This window comes from Bufo gargarizans, chromosome 11 (genome assembly GCF_014858855.1).
Source record: "Bufo gargarizans isolate SCDJY-AF-19 chromosome 11, ASM1485885v1, whole genome shotgun sequence".
Lineage (NCBI taxonomy): Eukaryota > Metazoa > Chordata > Amphibia > Anura > Bufonidae > Bufo > Bufo gargarizans.
This window is the reverse complement of record NC_058090.1, coordinates 38,416,994-38,437,476: the sequence shown is the minus strand read 5'-3', so window position 1 is coordinate 38,437,476 and position 20,483 is coordinate 38,416,994. Positions and strand designations below refer to the sequence as shown.

The 20,483-nt window shown below is 46.4% G+C and overlaps 1 protein-coding gene across 1 annotated transcript in view; it reads right to left on the bottom strand.

Moving 5' to 3' along the window:
* Positions 1-20,483, bottom strand: part of KIAA0586 (KIAA0586 ortholog) — a 120,455-nt gene that overhangs the window by 65,541 nt on the left and 34,431 nt on the right. Inside the window, exons 13-18 of the mRNA XM_044271849.1 lie at positions 19,639-19,711; positions 17,593-17,850; positions 10,387-10,564; positions 9,941-10,132; positions 5,754-5,938; positions 3,761-3,877 (exon numbers count right to left, since the gene is read on the bottom strand). Of these exons, the coding sequence (XP_044127784.1) occupies positions 3,761-3,877; positions 5,754-5,938; positions 9,941-10,132; positions 10,387-10,564; positions 17,593-17,850; positions 19,639-19,711 (1,003 nt within the window). The remainder of the gene's footprint in view (positions 1-3,760; positions 3,878-5,753; positions 5,939-9,940; positions 10,133-10,386; positions 10,565-17,592; positions 17,851-19,638; positions 19,712-20,483) is intronic.

The following is a 20,483-nucleotide window of genomic DNA, read 5'->3' as shown; positions in this document are numbered from 1 at the left end:
AGAGAACGCTACAGACCCATAGTACATGTATTAACCCCGAGAACTGGGCACGATGGCTCAGCTGCATAAAACGTGCAATTCTGTTGCAAACAGTCAAAATTATTTAGCGAGGACACAAAATAAAGCCATCTACGTACAGCCAATACTTAAAGGAAACGTGTTCCTTATTTATCCAAGCAAGGAACTGCCGCGCTGCCTCCCGCCCTGCCCGAGTTTTAATCAACTGCACCCTCGCTCGCTCGGTAATTTAATCTGTTGTCTAATGTTATGGAAACGGCGCGTTTTATCACAATTCGCACAGATGTTTTCCATTACTCAGACGCATGGAAGGTTTGGTGACATTACTGAAAAGTTGCCAAAGCCAAATGAAGAACGAATAAATTACCTTTAGAGGCAGGGAGTGCTCGCAGACGGGGCGTTTGTTGTGTTTGAGGAGTAATTAAATTATGAATTATTTATCTCTGCTGCTTGTAATGGGAGCCCATAGGTATTAACCCCTCAGTTTTCACAGTATACACCAGTAGCACGCACACAGTACAGAAGACGAACGATATGTCGCTGGAAATAAAATACATTCAGAAAGTCTTCAGACCCGTTCACTTTTTTTTTTTTAAACATTTTGTTATGTTGCGGCCTTGTGCTAAAATAAATACAAAATTCTAGTTTTTCCTCACCATTCAATGCCCCATAATGAGAAAGTAAAAAAAATAATTCTAAATCTTTGCTAATTTATTTAAATAAATAAAAAAATAAAATCTTGCACGGACCTAAGTATTCAGGCGCTTTACTCAGGGCTTAGTTTGGCAGTGATTACAGCCTCCGGTCTTCTTGGGTATGAGGCCACAAGGTTTGCACATCAGGATTTAGGGATTTTCTGCCATTCTGCTCTGCAGACCCTCTCAAGCTCTGTAAGGTTGGATGGGGACCGTTGGTGGACGGCCATTTTCAGGTCTCTCTAGAGATGTTTGATTGGGTTCAGGTCAGGGCTCTGGCTGGGCCACTCAAGGACATTCTCAGAGTTGTCCCTAAGCCGCTCCTGTGTTGTCTTGGCTGTGTGCTTAGGGTCATTGTCTTGTCAGATGGAGAACATTCGGCCCAGTCCGAGGTTCAGAGCACTCTGCATCAGGTTTTCATTAAGAATATCTCTGTACTTTGCTCCTTTCAGCTTTCCCTCAGACCTGACCAGTCTCCCTGTCCCAGCCGCTGAAAAACACCCCCACAGCACGATGCTGCCACCACCATGCTTCACTGTAGGGTTGGTATTGGGCAGCTAATGAGCAGGCCCTGGTTTCCTCCAGATATGACGCTTAGAATTGAGGCCAAAAAGTCCGATCTTGGTTTCATCAGAGTCCTTTAGGTGCTTTTACGTGTCTTTTACTGAGGAGAGACTTCATTCTGGCCACTCTGCCATAAAGCCCAGACTGACTGGGTGCTACAGTGATGGTTGACCTTCTGGAAGTTTCTCCCATCTGCACACAGGATCTTTGGAGCCAGAGTGACCATTGGGTTCTTGGGAGGGGCGGCCAGGAAGAGTCCTGGCTGTTCCAAACTTCTTCCATTTAAGTATTATGGAGGCCACAATGCTCTTGGGAACTTTCAGTGCAGTAGATATTTGTTATATCCTTCTCCCGATCTGTGCCTCCACACAATCCTGTCTCTGAGCTCTACAGGCAGCTGTGAGACCTTATATAGACAGGGCTGTGTCTTTCCAAATCATGACCAATAAACTGAATTTACCACAGGTGACTCCAATCAAGCTGTCGAAACATCTCAAAGATGAAGAGAAATACAAGGCCCCGGAGATAAATTGCAAGTGTACTTATGATGATGCAAATTTTTAGTTTTTCCTTTTTAATAAATTTGCCAAAGATTTCTAAAAAGTGTTTCCACTTTCTTTATTATGGGGTATTGGGTGCAGACTAATGAGAGAAAACTTGGCCGCAATGTAAAAAAATTTGAAAGAAGTGAAAGAGTCTGAAGACTTCCCGAATGCACTGTACATTTAAGGCTCTTCCTTCATATGCTAAACTGGCTTTGCACTTTGAAAAGCTAGTCACCCTTTTGTGCTGTTCACCTATTAAAGGGGCATTCCATCTCAAGTGGTGCTGTATCCTAGCCATAAGTCATCAGTGTGAGGTGGAAATATCCTTGTAAACATGATGTGAGAGATGCCCTGTGTTACCTATGACATGATATTCACACACTCTTGCAATAAGAATCCATGTTTATGTAGTAAACATTAAAGGGGTTGTCTCACCTGAGAACTACACCTGTCTTTAGAACGGAGCCCACAAAGTATAGGAGGGCGCATCGCGCATGCACTGCCCCCTCCATTCATTCATATGGGAGCGCCAAAAATAGTTGAGCATTGTCTCGGCTATTTCCGTCAGCCCCATAGAAGTGAATGGAGCAGTGGCTGCGTTTGTGCAGTGTGCTTCCCATTCATTTCAATGGGACTTCCTGAAAATAGCCGACTGTTTTTGGCGTTCCCACAGAAATGAATGGACAGCGGCCGCACATGCACAGTCCTAGCGATATGCCCCAAATAACTGAAGTCAGACAACCCCTTTAAAAGGGTTTTCTGCGAATTAAATATTGTATTGCTGTCCTTGGGAAAGGTCATCAATATATCTGATTAGTGGGGGTTCAACTTCTGGTACCCCCACTAATCAACTATGGAAGGGGCCACGGCGCTCGGGTAAGCCCTGCAGCCTCTTCCTCAGCATTTGTGTGCCGCTCAATCCCAATCAAGTGAATGGAACAGAGGTACAATACCAAGCACAGCTGCTTTACAATGTACAAGCGCTGCAGTTATATCAGTTTCAGCCTCCGACTCCTGTTGCAAATTCTTAGACCAATCTGGCATATATTTTTCAAAGGCAAATTTTACAAGACTTCCCAAACACCACCCCAGATCAGAACCGATATCTGTATGAGGAATCCTGGCATCTGCATTGTTTCCTTAGTTATAAAGAGAGATTAAAGGGGTATTCCAGGATTTTGATATCGATGGCCTATACTGCGGGAATAGGCAATCGATATCGGATCGTCTCATTACACAATGGACATAGCATTGTAACCCTGGCACCGGAGCTACTGCAGAACAGCTAATCAATCAGAAGGATGTTGCACCCCTGACGATCAGATATTGATGGCCTATCCCAAGGATAGGCAATCATTAACAAAGATCCTGGACTATCCCTATAACGCTGGATTCACAAGTCCATGTACCAGCAGTGTCCTCTGTCCATAATACTCGGATGCGATATGGCCCGACTGTGGGTTAATGGCCCCCAACTCAAAACATCATAGATCAGTCGGTTAAACCTGTGGTTGGGCCATTAAATATCTAAGTAAGGATACATTCACACAAATGTAAGTGCTCTGTGCCCAGCCGTGGGCAAACCCATTGACTTGAATGGGTCCGTGAGCCGCGAAATACAGCAAAAGATAGGACGTCCTATCTTTTGCGGTGCGGAGGCTAAGACCCGAAAGCCCACGGAAGTGCTTCTGAGCACTTCCGATCTGTGCCTCCATTCCGGAAAAGACAGCACATGTCCTACCTGTTTCAGTATCTTGCGGATCGCAAACCCATTAAAGTCAATGGTTCCGCAACCGCATAGTTTGCAGGCCGCAATACGGGCACGTGAATGGCCCCTAATACAGACGGATAACATAGCTGACACATGGATGTATGAATCCACCTTACAGAATAAGTACTGGTTTGGAGAAGTCAGTGAACATTTTTAGCACTTCCTACCTGAATCTCAGTTTTCACAGGGCTGGGTGTACGAGGTGGTGGATCTGGGCTTGGGGTCCTATGGCTCGTTGATGGGCTGTCACTGGCAATGCTGTCTATATCAACACAAGGTAGAACCTGGAACATAAGGGTATTAGAGGCGTTAACTCTGTAACATGGATCATTAGTCCGGGGTGGATGGAGCGGTTTTCAGAGATAATCAAAAATGATGTCAAGTGGGGTGTAAATCCCAGGCCGTTTCAACACTGCAGCTCCCGCTGGTCTATGCTGCAATAGTCACGTCTCAAACTACCCACGTGACCTCTGAGGTCAATTGCCAACAACAGCGGTGTACAGCAGATGTATCAGGTGACCGATGAGTCTTATGAGTGTTATTTAATGGCCGTTCACTCCACCCTTCCCATTTTTAAATTATCTGGAGAAACCCCTCGAAACTATTACATAACAAAGTGTATACTAGGTTTTAGATTAATACAAAATAGCATAATGTTGTTAAAAAGACGGAAATCATGCCAGGACAGATTATGTCAGGTTAAAGGACTTGTGCTGCAACAATTAGTTTTTTTGGGCAATCCCTCCACACACATACACTTGGCCGGAGCTGTTACTTACCTGTTTCTCAGATAGGGATCCTCATTCCTTCTCTTCCAGACCTGGGCTGCTCCGCTGGGCTCCCTTGCTGAAAACATCCGGTTTGACATTGCTACAGCCAATCACTGGCTGTGGCGGAGACCAGATCCCTTGCGTCATGTGACCATTTGTCATGACGTAAGGGGATCCGGTCACCACTGTGGCCAGTGATTGGCTGCGGCAATGTCAAAACGGATATTCAAAGTGAGGGAGCCCAGCAGAGCATCACAGACCGGGGGGAGGAGAAGGAGTGGGGAGCCAGCAAATAAGTAAGCTTCCCTTTACAGGTCCAGCCAAGTAGAGTATCCATTCCCCCCCCCCCCCCAATTCTTGCACAACCCCTTTCACATGTGTTGAATTTCAAAGCCCAATCCTTTTGTTTTTAGGAGAGATGAGCCACACCAGAAATCAATGGCCGCACTCCGGTCATCACATGATCCATCACATGATCTTTTACCACGGTGATGGATCATGTGATGGACCATGTGATGACCAGAGTGACGTCACCACAGGTCCTGTTACTGCACACAGCTAAGATGAAGGCAGAAGGAAATGTCGGCCCCTCCAGCGCTATTGTACTATACATTCTGTATTCAGAATGCTATTTTCCCTTATAACCATGTTATAAGGGAAAACAATAATGAACGGGTCTCCATCCCGATCGTCTTCTAGCAACCGTGCGTGAAAATCGCACCGCATCCGCACTTGCTTGCGGATGCTTGCGATTTTCACGCAACCCCATTCACTTCTATGGGGCCTGTGTTACGTGAAAAACGCAGCATATAGAGCATGCTGCGATTTTCACGCAACGCACAAGTGATGCGTGAAAATCACCGCTCATGTGAACAGCCCCATAGAAATGAATGGGTCGGGATTCAGTGCGGGTGCAATGCGTTCAACTCACGCATCGCATCCGCGCGGAATACTCGCCCGTGTGAAAGGGGCCTTAGGATGTCTTGCTGAAGAGTCCTGGTGTGGAACTGAGCATAGAGCACTGCCTCGAAGGCAGAGACCATGTGACCCAGAACCCTCATGCAGAGCCGAATACGGAGAGGACGGGGCCGCAACAAGGGAAGAATCTGAAGCTGGAGAGTGGATAGCATCTCCGGGGGCAAGAAAAAAAAAAAACAGCAGACCTGCAAAAGCAGGGAGGTCTGCTCCTACGGACACTAAGCTAAAACCGTTTTAGCTTAGTCCCTGTAGGAAGGGAGGAGCTCACACTTTTGTGCTTAGTGTCCACCTCCTAGTGACAGCAGCTATACCCATGGTCAAACCTGTGTCCCCCAATGATACGGATGAGAAAAACAGGTCTGCTACAAAAAGCTGCAAATGAGAAAGACAAAAAGGGGAACCTAACAAGTACCTGCACACTAAGCTGTGGGGGATCCTTTCTCTCGGACCTCATCTCTACCACAGCGATGTTGGGTTTCACAACTTCTGCCTTAGGCTTTGCTGGCATTGGTGGAATAGAAACATTCACCACAGGCTGATGAGGGGCAAGAATTACAGAAGATGGAAGAGGAGAAGTCCTACCAAATCGTGGTCTCCCTGAAACCAAGATACAGCATGTGAGACACAGACAGTACAGCAGAATAAATGAGGAGCTGACAACGAGTAGTTAAAGGGGTATTTCCATCTCATATTGGTAGGATGCGCCATCAATGTCAGATAGGAGCTGGTCCCAGAGGTGGGACCCGCACCTATCTCCATAACGGGGCCTACCAAATTGAAGGGGTCACCCACCATTCACCGCTATGGGAGTTCCACACGTGGTACCAACACTTATCTGACCATATGCCATCAATGTCTGAGATGGGAATACCCCTTTAAACAGTTTTCATTGCAGTGGTGCTACTAGGAGACACTGATGGGTCAATATCAAAATCAGCCGTAAGCAGGACATCACACTGAAATCATTTGATTATAGAAATATGACAAGAATATGGAGGAAGACATATTGAATCATCTGCAGTTACATGTATGCAAATACAAATTCATGTGAAAGTGACCTCTAGTGGCAGGAAGGATATTGCAAGCTATAGACCTTACAGTGATGCAAATGCATAAAAAAGGCTAGATAATAATAGTTTATCAAGTCACACAGCTGCCAAACCAATACATTTTAAGGAGCACTAAACGTAGAAAAGAATGCTAAATGCAAACATAAAATAAACTTGCTGCAGACTGATAAAGTGTTGTAGAAATCCTACAGAGAACAAAGAGGTTAATCTCCGGCTAGAGACTGACCCAGGGGGCGGGGCTTAAAGGGGTTGTCTCACTTCAGCAAACAGCATTTATCATGTGGAGAAAGTTAATACAAGCCACTTACTAATGTATTGTGATTGTCCATATTGCCTCCTTTGCTGGCTGGATTCATTTTCCACTGTTCGTTTCCATGGTTATGACCACCCTGCAATCCATCAGTGGTGGTCGTGTTTGCGCACTATAGAAAAAAGCACTAGCCTATGTGCGCTCCTCCCATGGTCCCGCCACCAGTGAAGCCGGCACTTTTTCCCTACAGTGTGCAAGCACGTCCACCTCTGATGGATTGCAGGGTGGTCATAACCATGGAAATAAGCAGTGTATAATGTGATGGAAAAATGAATCCAGCCAGCAAAGGAAGCAATATGGACAATCGCGATACATTAGTAAGTGTCTTGTATTAACTTTCTCTACATGATAAATGCTACTTGCTGAGGTGACACAACCCCTTCAAGCTTTCTGTAATACTGCAGATGGGACATAGCAGGGAAGCTCCTGCTCCAGCCACTTGTAGGCATAAATTGCTCCAGAGCCAGCTATCAATTTATGCATACATTTTCAGGGGGAATGACAGAGGAACGTCACCATGCAGAATTATAAGATGCTTATAGGACAGCTTGCTAGACAGGGGATTTAGAGCTTTGTATCAGAAAAATGAACAGTTTTAAAGATATATTCAGAAATTTTCCCAGTACAATATTTTGAACCTATTTAGAATAAAGGATGGACATTCAATTTAAAGGGGTTTTAAATAACTTAAAGTACTAATGAACTATCTTCAGTATCAATAAAGTTCTGGAACCCCCCTTTAAAGGGGTTCCTCTGGCTTTTGTGAAAATCCAGGAGTCTTCAGATCCTGTGGAGGTAAAATCGTTCCCTCTGTACTTACCCCCTGTTGCGTCTGTGTTACCACTGCTTGAGGGCAGCACTAGTGACAGTGATTTTTTCATGGTCCCCTGATGAGCCCTTAAACTCTACAGGGCGAAACGCGTTGGTCCTACTGGACTAGAATATTGGGATATTGAATGAGACCAATCTGTAATGAGTTGCTAATCATTGTGAGTGGAAACAGCATCCGACATTTTTATCAGTATATAATGTTTGTATCCATAATTATTGTTTTTGGCATTTAGATTAGGCCATCAAATAAACTTGCTCTAGGTCACACCACCACCACCGCCTCCCTTTTAGCGTCTTCCAGGGGCATACAGGAGGTTCCTGAATACGGGATCGCCCCTGTCAGGACGGCCATTCCGTTTGTAGGAAGGGCCGACAGCATAGGGGTAGAATTAGGGAAAGTTTCCATCTAGGGATTCAAGCTATACCTAAACAAAAGCCCTAATATTTATTGCCCATTTGTTATTGTGTATATGTATATTACTGTCCTCACGTTGATGGGGGGGTTACTTTTTAATGCATGTTTATTAAAGGCTACGTTTTATTCGGGGGGTAGTCTGAAGCGTCCGCGATGCCGCCATCCCCGCTGCGTTTGATCCGCTCAGGTCCCGAAGAGCTGTGTTCCCGAGTCTTTCAACTGCGTAATGCATCCAAACAAGAGGACTGAGAACACAGGCAGATACAGGTAGGACCAGAGAGGAAGACCCCGCAGCAAGTCCGAGCGAAGCAGAGACAGCTGTATCGGGGGTGACGGGGAATCAGAGAGGAAACAGTCTTTCCTCCACAGGGTCTCAAAACTCCAGGATTTTCAAAAAGTCTAGAAAACCACTTTAAAGCAAAACTCTGCCTCCAGCAAAATCCCTGATAAGGTTATTATAGAAAGAATACTTCCTTTAGCTGTAGCTGTGGCAGCATCGCCAAATATGATGGAAGGTGGGCAAGGGCATGTGTGGCAACCCCTCCCTTCTTGGGCAGACCTGAAGAAAAGCATACTTACCTGCTTCCCAGCGCTAGGTAACTGCTCCTTCCCTCCCCGGGTTGGCTGCTCTGCTGCGCTCCCAAGATGTAAACTCACTTTTTGATGTTGCTGCTGCCAATCGATGGCTGCATACGGTGACCTAATTTCCTTGCGTCATGTCGAATGGTCACGTGATGAAAGAGGAGCAAGCCACCGCTACCGCCAGGGATTGGCTGCAGCGGCATCAAAATGTAAGTTTGCATCATGGGAGCGTAGCGGAGCAGCTAAGGTCGGGGAGAGGAGAGCGGAGCCAGTGTCAGGAAGCAGGTAAGTATTGCTTCTCTTTGCAGGTCTACCCAAGATGGGGAGTTTGCCAATATTCCCCCCACCCTCAAGGTGCACAACCGCTTTAAGATTTGTTAAAAACACTTCTTAAACGGGTTATCCGATATCACAAACAGCCTCCCCATGTGTCGGGCCCCTCAAAGGGAATATACTTACCCCACTCCCTGCGGCGTTTCTGGTCCCTGCACCGCCGCTGCTGCTTCTCCCTGTACACGAATGAAAACATCCGATGGGGGGAGCAGCCAATAGCAGGCAGGCAAGGGGACGAGCCTCCCCAGCGTCACCCGCGATGCTAGGAAGGTTCGTCCCCATCCCCGCCTCCCATTGCCTGCTCCCCCCTACACCGGATGTTTTCAATCCGTGTACAGGAGAAGCAGCAGCGGTGGTGCAGGGACCAGGAGCGCCGCAGGGAGCGGGGTAAGTATATTACCTCTGAGGGGCCCGACACATGGGGGGGGCTGTTTGTGATATCAGATAATCCCTTTAAAATCACAACAGATTGAAATGATATTTCAAAAAGAAAAAAAAAAAAAAAAGACAATAAAACCAACGATGAGCCATAATCCTTCCTGGATGAATGAAGATGGAAGAGTCCAGCTATATAAACACTGAGGGATCTGCTGGGGTGTCTTGCGTCTGATGTCCATGCTGAGGACTCATGCAGAGGGATTGCTCCAAGGTGCAACCATTCTGGGAGCATTCGGCTCTTTGAAGATCTTTCCAAGATGAAAGTGCTGTCAGAATCCATATGGTGATGTGACAGGTCAACTACAGTTACCCAAGTTCAGAAATATATGAATGCAGCCGTAGATCTCATGTACAATATGGATTTTCAATGCCAATTGTTTCTCTAATCCCAGAGAGAATCATTCTTCATCTCGCTTCCCCTCAGGGGCCTTAGAGAAACCGTTCTCAAAAATTCTGCAGATCCAATTAGGCATGACTATCGTTGGGTAAATTAAACTTGTGGAAATGCAAGAAAAAAAAAAAAAAAAATCTATAAATGAACATTAATAGATTCCAGCTATTGCAAACCACATGAAAGCTGTGGCCTGACCTATGGTCCACTGATCCTGACAATCTCTTACCTAGTGGTATCGCCATTGGGATGAGGCGTCCCTCCACTGGCGTATCTAATGCATAGGTCTCTCGTGACGGGATAAATACATACTGAGGCTCGCAATTCTTTGGTACAGAAAAGTCAGGAGATCGGGATTTGACGACGTCTCTCTCCATTTCAGAGGAGCTGGTCTGTATCTTAGCAGACTTCACCTTGACACCTGCAAAGTGCAAACCAGAGAACTTCACACATTGTCAAAAGTAGTAGACATCACATGATGAAAATAAAGACCCCAGAGAAAGATCTGGGAAGGAGGGCACAGCCTGATAGGCATACACTCCAGGTTGGCCAGGTGGGGGCATGGCTATAATATAAGACATTGGCATCCTGTCATCTCATTTGCGGCAGTGCTGATGCCTTAAAAACACATCAAAAGTTTTTTTGAAAGTTGATTGACCATTTAAAGTCACTTACCCCTCACAGTCTCCACAACTTTAGGCCTCTGCGGTTTGGTTTTGGGAGGGGGAGAGCTAAACCGAAGATATGGACCCTTTTTAAGAGTCCCGCGGTGTCCTTGATAGACGGGTGTCCCATAAACACGGTTTAGCATTTCTTCATCCATCACAGAGGATGCGTTGACCTTCTGAGGCACCTGCGCAAGAAGATGGACTCAATATTAAAGAGGGCCTTTCCTGGGTCCAGACATTATAAACTAAGTAGCATGTTATGTAGGGCATAGTCCAGGTATCTAACTGCACTTACTATTTTTTCTGGGCGCCGCTCCGTTCGCCCGCTGTGGCCCCCGTGGAATTCTCCCGCCCTGTATGCTAAATGTTAGCATCAGAACAAGGAGGAGGAGACTGCCCTGTTTCTCAGTGGGCGTCTCCTTCTCCCTGGCTATAGTGCGGTCCAATCGCAGCGGAGAGCGTCACCACCAGGGAGAAATAAAAAAAAAAAATATATATATCACTTTCTCTGCTGCGACTGGACCGCGCTACAGCCAGGGAGAAGGGGACGCCCACTGAGAAACAAGGCAGTCTCCTCCCCCTTGTTCCGATGCTAACATTAGCATACAGGGCGGTAGAATTCTATAGGGGACGCAGCAGGCGAATGGAGCGGTGCACAGAGAAAATAGTAAGCGCAGTTAGATCCCTGATCCCTACATAACGTGCTACTTAGTTTATAATGTCTGGACCCATGAAAGGTCCTATTTAAAAGTATCCTACCTACTGAACGTACAATATGGTAAAACCTACGGAAAAACGACATAATCGTGAGTACATCTACAAGTCACTGCTATACCGGTATCTGACACCGACATGTTCACAATGTACTATGCTCTAGAAACCTATGGGGTTATTTATTAAGACCGGCGTTTTAGACGCCAGTCTTAATAACCCCTGTGCTGACGGTGGACGCGCCTGTCTAAATCCAGCTCCCTTGCTGGTGTAGATTTAGATCATTTTCAACTCTTAAAACAGGCATAGAAAATGATAAACTAGACGGGCTGGCCGGCCCGCCGCCTTTTTTAGGCATTGCGCAAGCGGGAAAAAGTCGCTGATTCGGCCGCAAATCCCCTTTGTACCCGAATCTGTGACTGATAAATGCCAAAAATTGGGGGTTTATCTAATAATAAATGACCCCCAAAGTCTATAGACGGCCTACAACCAACATTGTAGGCATGGTGTGGGCAATTAAAGGGTTACTTCAAATGAGGATGCTAGGATGATGGGAGTCTCGGTTGGTCTGGTGGTTGACGTGAAGAAACCTGAAGAACCATGCCGACACTCAGAAAGACTGCGCTCGCATTCATTGCTGGAACGTTGCACATTCCTCCATTTGTATTATTGGAGCAATATTCTCACTAAAGATGGCACGAATCCCAGTAAGATCCCTAGAGGATGGACTGGAAATGCTCAAAGTGCAGCAATGATGACAAAACAAGCAGAAAGTCAGTAATTTATTAAGAAATAGCCATCACCCACCTCAGGAAATGACTGGCGTTTCTCTGCCCACCCATCAGCAGGTCCTATATTATATTGGGATTGGTTTATATAAAATTCACTATACAAAGCTACCTGGACCATAAACGACCCTGCTGACAAGTGTCCATTAAAGGGCCCTAAGGTCTATAGTACAGTATGTACTAAGTACAGTATATTGCACCCTGTTATTAACCATAGCAGTTTGGGAGGGGGGACTGTAGTTAAAGGGTTATCCCCATCTCTGCCTTCATGCCAGACATGGGAATACTAAGAGTAAGCACTGGCCAGGTGTAGGCGGAGTTACGGAAATGGCCAAGCGGTCGGAGCTCCTCCGTTTCTGTAATTCTCATTGCAGCAAATGGCGGCTAAGCAAAACAGCACAGCAAGCTATACCGCTTCCGTAACGGATAGGAGTTCCGGAAACAGTGGAGAGCCAGCCACTCAGGTATTAACACCTGGCCAGAGCTGGCCATGAAGGGCCATGATGGGAACACCCCTTTAACAACGGTCATGGTGGCTCTCTCTCCAGACTCCCCAATACAAACGCAGTAGTAAGCTGCTGCTAGACACCTCTCAGACACGGCTTATCTTCCATAAGAACAAAGGATTGGGTATGTTGAAATGCAACATGCCCGATCCTGGTTTTTCCCCTGATATAGGCTAACACAGGCTGAGGATCCAATACACATTAGGCTAGTTGGGCGGATCCATCATGGATCTGCAAAAACGGATCCATTACAATAGTACAACCGCATGCATCCGTCATGAACGGATCAGTTTGTATTATCTGTAACATAGCCAAGACAGGATCCGTCATGAACTGCATTCAAAGTCAAAGGAGGACGGATCAGTTTTCTATTGTGGCAGATTGTGTCATAGAAAACGGATCCGTCCCCATTGACTTACATTGTGTGCCAGGATGGATCCGTTTGGCTCAGTTTCGTCAAGTGGACAGCAATATGCTGCAAGAAGCGTTTTGGTGTCCGCCTCCAGAGTGGAATGGAGACTGATCGGAGGCAAACTGATGCATTCTGAACGGATCCTTTTCCATTCAGAATGCATTAGGGCAAAATTGATCCGTTTTGGACCGCCTGGGAGAGCCCTGAACGGATCTCACAAACAGAAAGCCAAAACGCGAGTGCGAAAGTAGCCTTAGATGGTCAGCTGGGTCAAGGGAGCCCTTAGGCCTCTTTCACCTGTATGTGTGAGTGATGATATCTCTGACCAGATGGTGAAGATCCGTGTTTGGTCCATGTGTCCGTTTTTTGCCCTCCATGGGTCATCTACATTCCACTGATACTGCTAGGCTGATAATTAGTTTTCAGCCCATCTCCTATTCACTGACAGAACACGGATGGCATTTGTGTTGTGTCCGTTTTCACAGACCCACAGACTACAGTGTGCACAAGGGATCCGTAATCGCAGACCATGCTTCTGTGGTGCTAATACAGACATTAAACTCAATAGAAACATGTGAAAAAGGCTGTATGGCAATGGCATTAGCGATCGCTCCTCCTCAGACTGTGCAGAAGATCTCTGCATGCAAATGCAGCGGCCTCCTCCGCTGACGAGCAGGCGATTGAAGGGAAAGAACGATTCCCTCCTGAGAATCTGCTGTTCTGTCGTCCTGTGCCATGAAGCCCATGATTGATATATATTTATCAGTGCATGACCGTCTCTTTCTAACAAAGCTAGAACCAGACCTGTACCTCACATGGGTCCAGAGATCTCCCCCATTCATTGCTCCAATTGTACTGCTACATTCTCATCAGGATGACAGCTCAAAGGGAGTGTCTTTTCTGCTGCAGTTCTCTCCCTATCACAGCTCAGAGGGCGTGTCCATTCTGCTGCAGTTCTCTCCCTATCACAGCTCAGGGGATGTACGCTCTCTGCTGTGGCTTCTAACATAAGATATGGCTGTTGGCAGCTGAAAATTTAAAGTGAGCATGTGCAACCACCTCACCTCGCTTTGCGGACAAGAATAGGCATTTATATTGAAGGCCGCCCGTTCCGTTAAACTGCGGAAGGCACACAGGCTGCTTTCGTTTTTTGCGGATCCACGGTTTGCAGACTGCAAAAAACTAAACGGTCGTGTGCATGAGGCCTCACTCGAAGGAGTGCAAAGCATGTCGGGCTATTAAATGCAATCCACAGTGGTCACCTCCAGCACAAGCGACCTATTCCCTTCCAGGTGGCCATGTTCTTAGCAGTGTGAATTGTGCAAAGCCTCTATTGATGACACGCTGGTCCCCTGAATATCTGGCGGTGTAAACAGCTGACATTGATTTAGTGGCTACCTGCGGTAGTCCTCCACAAGCTGACACTATGTCAACATCTTGAGCATGGAGGGGGGCGTCTGTATGGAAGTGTTGGATGGATTAGCGAAGATGGATGGCTTCTGTGTCCCACCGGGGAAACATTTACCAGACTCTAATGCATTTTCCAGTCGGGCAGGATCCTTAAGTGGAGGAGACACTTCTATCGAAAGCTTAAACAGTTGCTGAGTTCCCCAACCGGCGGCCCCTCTCACTGCTTCAATGTGTTTTAATTTATAATTTTTTTGTAAAATCGTACAGTAGCAGAAAAATAATACTCACATAGTCAAACAAAAACATAATATTATATAAAAAAAAAATCGAAGTATTGAGGGCCTTCCCTATAAAAGAGAACTATCCAGTTAGAGTGATATACAGCACGTCGGTAATAGAAACTAGATCAGTTTCTCACCGCCATCCATAATCTGTTTGCATACAATTTTGACCGCAATAAGACTCTGTACATTTATCCTAAGACTTCCAAGATGTCCTCCAATCAAACTAAATTTACTTAAAGGTAATCTGTCAGCAGCAGTTTTGACCATGCTAAATTGCTGACAGCGCAGAGTAGGGGCTAGGGAGAGCAGGATAAACATACCTTTTGTGGAGCTTTTATTATCAGGAGTAGTGTGAATATGAACTTCTATTCGGCAGGGTTGTGCTCCTGCAGGTGGCCAGGAGGTTGGGCTTCATTGTGAAGAGCTCGTTCACAGCTACTCCCCTCTGCTCTGAGTGACGGCTGTAGGGGTCTCCTGATTGGATGCTATAGCTGTCACTCAAGGCAAGAGGGGCGGGCTGTGATGCATCACAATGCTGAGAGAACATCACATCGAAGCTTCACCTCCTGGGTACCTACTGGTCACATGGGTCCAGAGCTGACCTCAGTCATTGCTACAATTGCTCTGCTAGATTTTTTTAAGATGACAGCTCAGTAGTGTGTTCTCATCCCTTCACATGGGGGTGTCCTTTCTGCTGCAGCTCTCTCCCTGTAACAGTCACTGCTTCTGAACAGCAGATACAGCTGGTGACAGTTGAAGGACAGAACTGAGTATGCGCAACCACCTCAGTGGGTGGGCATGCACGTTACCATACAGTTAAAACACTAGGGGGCACCATTATAATTAAGTTAAAGAGGACCTTTCATTGGTTTGTAGTAAGTGAGATAAATATCTGTACCTTCGGTGTATCCCCCGCTGTGCTGCCACCCTGCCTGTTTTTTTAAAATAGCGCTCCAGCGCCCCGTTATGGCCCCCCGCAAATTTTGCGCTCACTATGCTAATAATGAACATCGGAGCAATGAGGAGGAGACACAGTCTTTCTCTGTGGGCGTCTCCTTCTCCCCTGGCTGTAGCGCTGTCCAACTGAGGCTACTTTCACACTAGCGTTCAGAGCGGATCCGTTCTGAACGGATCAGCTCATATAATGCAGACGGTGTCTCCGTTCAGAACGGATCCGTCTGCATTATATTGTATAAAATTTTCTAAGTGTGAAAGTAGCCTGAGCGGATCCGTCCAGACTTTTACATTGAAAGTCAATGGTGGACGGATCCGTTTGAAGATTGAGCCATAGTGTGTCATCTTCAAACGGATCCGTCCCCATTGACGTACCGGGTAAGTCTGGACGGATACGCACGCCTCCGCACGGCCAGGCGGACACCCGAACGCTGCACGCAGCGTTCAGGTGTCCGCCTGCTGAGCGGAGCGGAGGCTGAACGCCGCCAGACTGATGCATTCTGAGCGGATCCGCGTCCACTCAGAATGCATTAGGGCTGGACGGAAGCGTTCGGGTCCGCTTGTGAGCCCCTTCAAACGGAGCTCACAAGCGGACAGCCGAACGCTAGTGTGAAAGTAGCCTGAGCGTGACAATTGCAAATGTCGCGCTCAGTATACTAATAATGAGCATTGGAGCAACGGAGAGGAGACACGGTCTTTCTCTGTGGGCGGTTTCCTTCGCATGACGCTCTGCGCTGCGATTGGACAGCGCTACAGCCAGGGGAGAAGGAGACACCCACAGAGAAAGACTGTCTCCTCCTCATTGCTCCGATGTTCATTATTAGCATACTGAGCGCAGAATGAAAGGTCCTCTTTAAAGGGATTCTGTCATCAGATTTGTGCCCTATAAGCTAAACATATGGCCATGTCGGTGCTAATAACATGAATCCTAAACTGCCCTTATTAAACCTGCTTGTGGCTCTATTAGCCCAAAAAAATGGTTTTTATAAGCTGTCACTCACCTACCTAAGGTGCCCAAGGGGTTTTACGTTAATCCAGGGTGCCCGCCTGCACCCCTCGCCGTCTGGTGCCCAGCGCCGCCTTCCTCACCTCAGCGCCGCCTCCTCAATCCACCCGTCCCTCTGCCAGATCCGGCACCTGCGCACTAGGTTCAGCCTGATGCGCCGCGGACTCCTAGCAGCGGCTTCGTTGAGCGAAGTGCGCATCAGGCCGGCGCATGCGCACTTCGCTCAACGAAGCCGCTGCCAGGAGTCTGCGGCGCATCAGGCTGAGCCTAGTGCGCAGGTGCCGGATCTGGCAGAGGGACGGGTGGATTGAGGAGGCGGCGCTGGGCACCAGACGGCGAGGGGTCCGGGCGGGCACCCTGGATTAACGTAAAACTCCTTGGGCACCTTAGGTAGGTGAGTGACAGCTTATAAAAACCTGTTTTTTGGGCTAATAGAGCCACAAGTAGGTTTAATAAGGGCAGTTTAGGATTCATGTTATTAGCACCGACATGGCCATATGTTTAGCTTATAGGGCACAAATCTGATGACAGAATCCCTTTAAAGGGAATCTCTCACAACTAGAGCATTTTAGAACAGATAGTAGATTACAAAAGCAATAATTAAAGGGGTTGACTGCTTTTGGTATATTGATGACCTATTCACAGGATAGGTCATTATTAATAGTTCGTCAGGGGCCCAACTGCCGGTACTCTAGCCGATCAGTGCTTGTAAATAGGAGCGAGTTGTACGAGCGCTGCATTCTCTTCAAAAAGCTGACCGGCGGGGGTACCGGCAGTCGGACCCCGATGAACTGATATTAATGAGCTAGGAGGATAGGTCATCAATATAGCAAAAGCGGACAACCCCTTGAAAAGGACTGTCACTGCAATGGACACATTTTTTTTTCTTGCAGTACTTAGTGTGACTCAAGTCTAGATTTTACCTTTGAAGGTGGCCTCCAAGACGAAATTTCTTATACTCTACACGTTCTTTGTACTTTAGGATAAATGTACAGAAAATGCTTTTGTAATTTCCCTTATGAATAAAAGATAAATACTTGACTAAGAACCGCTGGGAAACCCAGCAGAGAATATAGGTGAGGAGCACACAGCTGTGTGCAGAAGAAGAAGCCTCTCACTAGTCAAGTCCCGCTGGATCTCACCTTTGAACCTCCATCTTTCTTTGGCAAGTCTCGGTTGCTCTGCCCTGCGATCTTCTCTCCACTTTTCTTACATTGAAGTTTGGCCGAGACCCCAGATGAAGGCTTTGTACTTCTCATCGCACTGCTCGCTGGAGCTTTGATGTCCCGCCATCTATTATCTTTTATGTCTTTAGTGCTTCCTGTGTTTCTCCTTACTGCAGACTCTTTACAGCTCTCATCCGATTTCTTTTTTCTTAAATCATCTGTTGCCAATTCATCCTGGGGGGGAAAAAAAAAAAACATGTTAAAAATGCTGACAATAAAATAATAATTGTCCATCACATAGTCCTTCTACATATTACAGGGCAATCAAATCAGTTCTCTGGGGAAAAACAAAGCACCGTGAATGATATTCCATGCCAGTGTCACATTAGTATGGTGCCCCATGGCATTGATCTGTATGGGAGTGACATCGGATATCCACGAGTCCAGGGTTGTTACCTGAGGGCTCTATACGTGGTTACCAACAGTGATTTTCTCTTCCCCTGCTCCCTTACCCTGTCCTTGGCATTCACTATATGTGTGTTTTTTATCATGAATTTAATAAAAGCGTATATATTTTTCTAATTATTGGTACTCTAAGCTCTTTTCTTCTGTTTTCTGCCAACAGTGATGGTCAGTTCGCAGTGTTCGCCAGCGAACACATTCGGGCTGCCATCTTTAGTAAGGTAGACTCACCCGTCCAGAGCGATGCACAGGAAAGCCCTTACCTGTGCCGGGAGCCGGTCTAAAATCAAATGCAGTCACCGGGAGCAGGCAGTTCCGAGAACAGCCCGATGAAGGCCCCCGGTGGCTGTTCTCGGAACTGCCTGCATTTGATTTCAGACCGGCTCCCGACACAGATAAGGGTTTACCTGTGCATCGCCGGACGGGTGAGTCTACCTTAACTAAAGATGGCAGCCCACATGTGTTCACTGGCGAACACTGCGAACTGGCCATCACTGGTTACCAATCACAGTCCTTAGAATGGACATCCATTATGGACTCCTTTTCAAGAAAAATCCTGTATTCTTCATTAAATAACAATTCTGGAGTTATTCCTCCTGGAAAAGTATGAATAAACTCACAGCTGGGCGTTACCAATCAGGGGGTTTCTCTAGACAATCTGGCAATATCCAACTAGTTCTGACAGTACCTAAGGTTTGACACACGCCATTGACAAGGAGGATGGTAAAGGCCAGCATTCACTTTAATCAGAAACACTTAAGAGGAATAACTGAGGAAAGTCACAATGCAGAGTGATAAGAAAAAATGTTCCAGAATTGTTATTTCATGAGGAATACAAGTATTTACGAAAATAAAAACACATGTCGGGAGTGGCGACGGGTCTTCTATTCCCATGATACAAGATCTGTGTCCTTCTTGCTTTTCACTGTCTGACCATTCCCCCAATATACAATAAATAAATAAAGGGGTTGTGTCCATCAAAGTCAGGTAGGTGCAGGTCCTACCTCTGAGACCCATGCCTATCTCTAAAACAGGCCCCTGAAAGTAGTGTGCACCGCGCATGTGGGACATGCTCTCAATTTACTTCTATAGGAGTTCCGAAAATAGTCATGTGAGTGTGCTCAGCTATATTAGGAACTTCCATAGAAATTAATGGTGAGCCCGCCGCGCAAGTGCAGCTAACTGCTCCATTCACTGCTATGGGACTGCCGGAAATAGCCAAGCCAGTGCTAGCCTATTTTTGGCAGTCCCATAGAAGTGAGTGAAGGAAGGCCGCACATGCATGGCTGCTCTCCGCTCACTTCAGGGGGTCGCATTCTGAAGAGGAGTGCGGATCCTACCTTGGTTCTTACTAGAGATATGTCACCAGTGTCTAAGAAGAGACAACCCCTTTAAGATGACCATAGCAATTAGATGTCAAGAAATACTTTCAAGAGGAATCTCCATAAATCTAATGGATTCCAGTCTTTCAATCGGTTATTTCCAGTCTTTCAAAAGTTATTTGTGGTACTCAAGCCAAAAGAAATGTAGAAATTTTTAAATTATGAAAGGATGACTTGCCCGAATTTCAGAGGAGATTACAGTAATCCATGAATCTACAGTCTGTTGAATTCGAACTTTCTCTGCTTCATTACTGAGGAAAAAACAAAAAATTCAATAAACTATACAAATGTCATGCATGTCCCAACCATGACCACGGTTCTGATATTATATGCCAAAGAGATAGTCACGTTGTGTGTGTCAAAAAGAGTGTCACTCGGCAATTAGTGGAAGGTCTTGTGTGACAAACAGACATTCCCGTGACACTCCCCCGTTCCTGCATCTTTAGGTGACAAATGTTAAAAGCTCTTTGAAGCAATGGAAAGGATCTACAATGTGTTAAAGGGGTTTTATCTCCTCAGACATTGGTGGCATGCAACCAATATCAGACAGGTCCTACCTCTAGGACCTGCACCTATCTCCAGAATGGGCCCCCGAAAGTGAAGGAGAGCGCATTGTGCATGCGCGGCGTGCTCTCCATTCATTTCTGTGAAAATTCCAAAAATAGCGAGTGAGGGCAGTCGGCTACTTTCTTAAGTCCCTTAGAAAGGAATAGAAAGAGCACAGTGCACAAGTGGCCACTGAACCATTAACCTCTATGGGACTGCCAGAAATAGCTGAACCCATTCAGTATTGGGGTCCTGTCCTGGAGATAGGAGCAGGTCTCATAGGTGGGACCCGCACCTATCTGACATTGGTGGCATATAACCCCCTTTAAATATATAACTTCAACAACTGTAGCATTCATCAGTACAATGATACAAATGATGTTGAACACTATCTGGAAAGCAGGTCACACACTTTACATGTATGTCAGTGAAACCTATTGATTTGGCAGGACTGGCAGACCATCTAATGTCTTTAGA